The 6,229-nt window shown below is 40.5% G+C and overlaps 1 protein-coding gene across 2 annotated transcripts in view; it reads left to right on the forward strand.

The window, feature by feature from the left end:
• The window catches only part of METTL16 (methyltransferase like 16), a 63,206-nt gene extending 58,842 nt beyond the window's left edge, over positions 1–4,364 (forward strand). For both annotated transcript variants that reach the window (XM_005858297.2, XM_014529288.1), the window contains exons 9-10: positions 2,449–2,625; positions 2,750–4,364. In XM_005858297.2, the coding sequence (XP_005858359.1) occupies positions 2,449–2,625; positions 2,750–3,364 (792 nt within the window). In that variant the 3' untranslated portion in view covers positions 3,365–4,364. The remainder of the gene's footprint in view (positions 1–2,448; positions 2,626–2,749) is intronic.
• Positions 4,365–6,229: the final 1,865 nt, after the last annotated feature.

The raw sequence follows: 6,229 nt of genomic DNA on the forward strand, positions 1-6,229 counted from the left end.
CCCCCCCCCCCCCCCCCCCCAGTGCACAAATTTTTGTGCACCGGGCCTCTAGTACTAATATAATTACTCATTTCTTTTGACCCACTGATTCACCACAGTTCTCAAAATTAACATTACCAATAACAAAAAGATTTATGAAAATAGATCTCCCCCCCCCCCTTTGGATTTTAAAGTCATTTGGAATGTTTCCTGTTTGTGGGTTCTATTTGTTTGATTTTACTTTATATTTTTAGGGATGGCCTTTTTTGTATTACTTAATTTTGCTTTGTAATTATAAAATATATTTACATGGTTTTAATATCTAAAAGGAGATATAGTCAGAAGTTTGGCTTCTTTCTCTTGTCTCACCCTAATCCCTCACTGCTCCATGGGTTTAACAGTTTTATAATTTATCCTTCTATTGTTTATTTTTTAATATAAGGAAATACACCTGTCCAGCCAGAGTTGCTCAGTGGTTGAGCATCAACCGTGAATCAGGAGATCATGGTTGATTCCCTGTCAGGGCACATGCTGGGGTTGCGGGCTCAATCCCTAGTGTGGGATGTGCAGGAGGCAGTCAATCAATGATTCTCTCTCATCATTGGTGTTTCTATCTCTCTGTCTTTCTTCCTCTCTGGCTGTATTCCCTGTGCTATCCTTTACATCCCAGTGACTATTCTGTAACTACCAATTTGTACTTAATCCTTTCATCTTTTTCACCAGTCTCTAACCCCCCTTCCCTCTGGCAACCATCAGTCTGTTCCCTGTATCTGTGAGTCGGTTTCCGTTTGTTTATTTTGTTACGGAATCCGAATCTTGTGCCTCATCCTCCTACACACCACCATTTTTCTTCCTCCTGAGTTTAATAATCGTATTTTAAGTTTCTTAGTGCAAAGTGTTAGGTTCTCTGTAGACTAGAAATTATGTTTCTTATGCTGGATGATTGAATAATAGAGAAAAATACAGGTTGTTACTTACAAATACTGTCTAGTAGTTTTATAGCATAGAATAAACTGCTTATTTTGTTGTTTATGTATGGGGTATGATGTTGCTGGTTAGTTCTTATAAGACCTCACCCAATACTTGGACCTTTCTGTGTGTGTATATGCATGTGCTCTGTCACTGTTTCTAGGTAGAACTGAAGTTAGCAGCACAATTATCAGGAACTCCTTTTTGTAGGAAAAGATCTGCAAAGCTAAACTAGGTGTTTCTTTTTTAGCCTTTTTCCTTATACTCCTCACCTGTTTATTTTTACCATGACCTTAGAATTATCTTAATTTTTCTAAAGTTTTGATAAATTTTGTCAACAAGTAGGAGTCTGTCTCTTAAAGTGTCCATAATATATCTGGTCTTAGCAGAGTCATTTAAAAAAACATTTAGTAAGTATTTACTTTAAAGAAATAATTCAAAAAAAAAGAAGAAAAAAGAAATAATTCCTAGCAGTGTCTTTTGGCTTATAAAATGGAACTTGAGTCCCTCTAGTGGGTAGAGTATAATTCACTTTCCAAGCTTGAAACAGGAAGATGAACCAGCTTTCAAATCCACTGTTCTCATCTGTACTGGTGTCCCCTCTCCCCAGCTAAGAGGCAGTGCTTAGTTGGTCACTGGATTGGCTTGAACATTAGACAAAATTCACCAGTCCTTCTCTTCTGCCCATGTGATCCTGGTACCCTGGTCATTTCTAGCATGTGATCTCACAAGCTATGCCTCACCAGCTTCTTTCTTTCAAGCCTCAGCAAGTTTAAACAAATATGGTAGTTCAGGAGGAAGAATTGTGATTATCAGACTACGAGTTGGTGCTTTTAAGCCATGCAGTTCTTTATAGAAAAGAACACAGTGCCTCCAGGGTCTTTGAATTGCCTTGAAGGAAATAATCATACAGGCCCATCTGGGGCACAACAAGTAGATTAAAGATATTTACTTATTAGAGGAGTTGTTATGTACTGATCGCCAGAAGCATGGTATGGCAGCAGAAGGAACCTGGGTTTGGGTTCACATCCTAACTTTGCAGTTACTACCTATGTGACCTTGAGCTGGTTATGTAGCCTCTCTGTCTTAGTTTTCCCTTCTGTAAAATGAGGTGGTGTTAAACCTATTTTAAGTATTAAAAATAAACATGCAGCCCTAGCCAGGTGGCTCTGTTGGGTTGGATGTCATCCTGTACACTAAAGGGTTTCGGTTTGATCCGCAGTTGGGGCAGGTGAGGAAACAACCGTTTGGTGTTTCTCTCTCACATTGATGTTTTTCTCTCTCTGTCTCTCTCCCTTACCGTCTTTCTAAAAATCAATAGAAACATAGCATTGGGTGAGGATTAATTTAAAAAAATAATAACAAACATGCCAAAGAAAAGCCTTTGTGTTTGGAGTGCTCTATGATTGATAGAAGTCATGGAAATTTCCCTGAGTTCATTATAATGCATTAAATTATTTCTGTAACTTTCCCCTCTTTTCCCACTCCTTTTTCTTTTAGTCACCACCAAGTAAGCGAAGAAAATTAGAGAAGCCAAGGAAACCCATCACATTTGTAGTGTTGGAGTCTGTGATGAAAGAATTATCCCTCAAAGCATCATCTTTGGGCTCGGGGACAGTGGAAGAAGGCATAGTAGTTGTGACGACATGGATTGAAAAAATCCTCACTGATCTTAAGGTACCTGGTTATATACATTGAAGAAGTACTTATAGCTTTTATTTTATTTTCCTTTAAAAAAAGGGGGGAGGGGAATGTTTTGAGGATGATTTCCTATAAAATTCTGTTTTTTTCCTCCAAATAGGTCCAGCATAAACGAGTTCCTTGTGGAAAGGGGGAAGTTAGCCTTTTCCTAACAGCCATAGAAAACTCCTGGATTCATTTAAGGAGAAAGAAAAGAGAACGAGTGAGACAATTGAGAGAAGTTCCTCGAGCTCCTGAGGATGTCATCCAAGCCTTGGAAGAGAAAAAGCTCACCCCCGAAGAGTCTGGCAGTAGCCAAGATTTGGCCCAGGGCCCCCCAGAGAGTGGGCCTGCTCTACAGGAAGGCGAGTCAGCCACTGTTGAGGGCCATGGCCCAATCCAGGATTCGCTTTTCCAGGAAGGAAACCCAGGACCCATGGAGGATGAAAGGAGTGAGGAAAAGGGAGACATGGAGGTCTTGGAAAGTTGTAAAGGCTCTAGCAATGGAGCCCAGGACCGAGAGGCTTCTGAGCAGCTCATCAACCCAGTGTCTGAAAAAGAGCACCCTCTCCAAGGAGTGGCTGGACATTACCTTTTTAAGTGTTTGATAAACATTAAGAAGGAGGTAGATGATGCCCTAGTTGAAATGCACTGGGTTGAGGGTCAGAACAGGGATTTGATGAACCAGCTTTGTACCTATATACGTAACCAGATTTTCAGGCTTGTTGCCAGTTAACTCCAAACTTCTTGCACAGTTGGAAAAGTTCTATAAAGCAGCTTGCTTGGAGTGGCCTGTGGGGTGGCAAGAGGAATTCTACCATGGGTCTATTGGTAGCATTATGTGGAATTACCTTTAAAAACAAAAACAAATTAATTCATTTTTAGACCTCCCCCAACCCCCTTTTTTTAAGTTACAGGTCATTGTAGTATGGTAGTTCAGGAGGAAGAATTGTGATTATCAGCATCAACAAAAAGCCATCAGAACACTCATAATGGATTTAAACTGATTACCTTAGCTTTAGACTGCTTCTGTGAGGCCAAAAGGATTATTTTTGGAACCTGGTCTGGGTCAGAACTGTACAGAGCATCCTGCTTTCTCATCCTCCAAATGGAGGCAGTACACCTGGGCAAATAGGCTCTGTGCCCTCTTCTAGTGTCACCTTGAAGACTGAAGACTTTCTCTGGGTACATATGATTGACTGCCCCTGAGTCAGTCCTAGGAAAAGAACTGGCCTGATGGTAGATGGTGGGAGAGTCAGGGAGAGGAAGCTTAGTAATGCCAGAAGAGGGGCTGATCTGGGGAGTGCCTGGAAACGTCACATTCCTGACTCATGTCCGTTTTGATGTTGCTTATTCCAGAAACAATTAGATAAGCAAAACTCCCAGATATGAGTGACTGAGACACAACAGAATGAAGCCATACCCTTACCTCCAACCTGTTGAAAGTACTGTTTGTAGTAGTTTTACTAGTATATGACATTTGAAATGGAGCTTTGTTTTGTTTTTAATATAAGAGTAATTCTGAATTGAAAACTGTCCATCCTGTTTGAATCCTGGGGTTGGGGAAATATACTCTTGAGTTTGAATGGGTGAATGATGATAAAAATAAGAAATGGAGCAAGATAGTTATGTTGCCTAAATTCTCATCTATTGGCAGATCAGTTGTAGCTGATCAGTTACTACTTTGGTGTTGGTTCCTTAGTAATCCCCTCTGTACTTACCTACCTGTTAGCATAGGAGAATTCTTCATATATATATATATATATATATTTTATTGATTTCTTACAGAGAGGAAGGGAGAGAGATAGTCAGAAACATCGATGAGAGAGAAAGAAACATCGATCAGCTGCCTCCTGCACACCCCCCACTGGGGATGTGCTCGCAGCCAAGGTACATGCCCTTGACCGGAATTGAACCTGAGACCTTTCAGTCCGCAGGCCGACACTGTATCCACTGAGCCAAACCAGTCAGGGCAGCATAGGAGAATTCTGAGGCCAGGATAACCATGTTGTTACAACACGTTTCTAATTGGAATGTCAGGGTTCAGCAGGAATGCCTCTGCAAAAGGAGTCTCATTTTTTGTTCTCTTGGTGTTTTGGTTACTCTCTGCTGAGCTTCACTTTCAGCAGCCTGGTATTCTATTTAGACTGAATTTTTTTTAGTATGGTGCCAGACAGAGTCCCTTGTTGCCTACAAAGAAGACCGGAGCAGAATAGTTAAGCCACGCTTTAAAAAGGTGGCTATTGGTTAGGGCAGAATACTGATGACCTTGGCATATTTTGCCAGTAGCTAGGCCAGGCCCTCAGCAAAGATACAGGAAATGAAAATAGGATTATGTTATACCTCCCTGTAGCGATGGAAACAGCTGCAGAAGATAACATAGTAACCCATCAGTGTTCTTAACCTGGTCTGTGAGCCTCAAGAGAATCCATAAACCTCCTGGGGTTTTTTTATTTTATTAAAAAAAATTTTAATATAATGTTATTGATGTCGGAGAGGAAAGGAATCGAACTATGACCTCCTCATTCATAGGTCGACACTCAATCACTGAGCCATGCCAGCCAAGCCTGGGTTGTTTTTAAAAGCTCTGTGAGCATATGTGTTTTGTTTCGTTTTGTTCCTGGAGAGAAGGGTTCCTGACTTAGAGCAGTAACCCACTCATTTGACAGGTTGAGGAGACCAGTCTTGGCCTAGGCAGTAACCCACTCAGGATTAGGAACCACTGTTCTAGTCCAACCTCTCATTTGACAGGTTGAGGAGACCAGTCTTGGCCTAGGGTCACACAGAACCAAGATTTAATGCATAGCCTTGGATTCCTCTGGTCCAATAATCTCCTGTGCTCACCCACACCAGCCTGCTGTATTGACCTCTGATGACACATTTGAATCATAAGCCAGACCCAAACCAAGGTAAATTTCTGTCTTGATAGAATTGTAGGGTAATTGAGTTAGGTGGCAACTAGTGGCCAATAAGTATTTATTTTTTGCTTGTTTGTGTCATTAAAAAAAGAATCTAGCATGTGCTCATTAAAGATTTGGAAAAGTGAAAGAAAACAGCAACAAAGTCACTCCTAGTCTCAACCTTCTCAAACGCAACCACTAATGGTGTTTTAGTATTTCCTTCTAGTCTCTCTTTCTGTAGATGGGGTGTGTGATTGGGTTTAACTTTGGTTGTACTCATGGTGTATTTAGTTTTATATTACGCTTTTTTCATTTTATACCTTATAAGTATTTTTCCATGTTATAACAGTAGTGCATGTATTTATACTCCTTGCCTGATCAAAATATATTTCAGGCACAGTATTAGCCTTTGTTTAGATCTAGTACTTAGAGATTCCCAGAGAATAAGCTATGTAACTGGAGGCACCAAAGATGTGTGCAAGTTTCATTGTCCCAGGTTTAAGGCTTGGTGTCATGGAGGAGGTTTTATAGGTGTTGTCAATGCACTTAGAGTTTAAAAGATATGTGACAAGGGAAGCTTCCACTGCTAGAGCTGTGAGTGTCTTCTTTGCATTTGGATATCTAATGAGAACATTGAAAACATTTTTAAAAATATATTTTTATTGATTTCAGAGAGGAAGGGAGAGGGAGAGAGAGATAGA

Source organism: Myotis brandtii, unplaced genomic scaffold, assembly GCF_000412655.1.
Source record: "Myotis brandtii unplaced genomic scaffold, ASM41265v1 scaffold1167, whole genome shotgun sequence".
Lineage (NCBI taxonomy): Eukaryota > Metazoa > Chordata > Mammalia > Chiroptera > Vespertilionidae > Myotis > Myotis brandtii.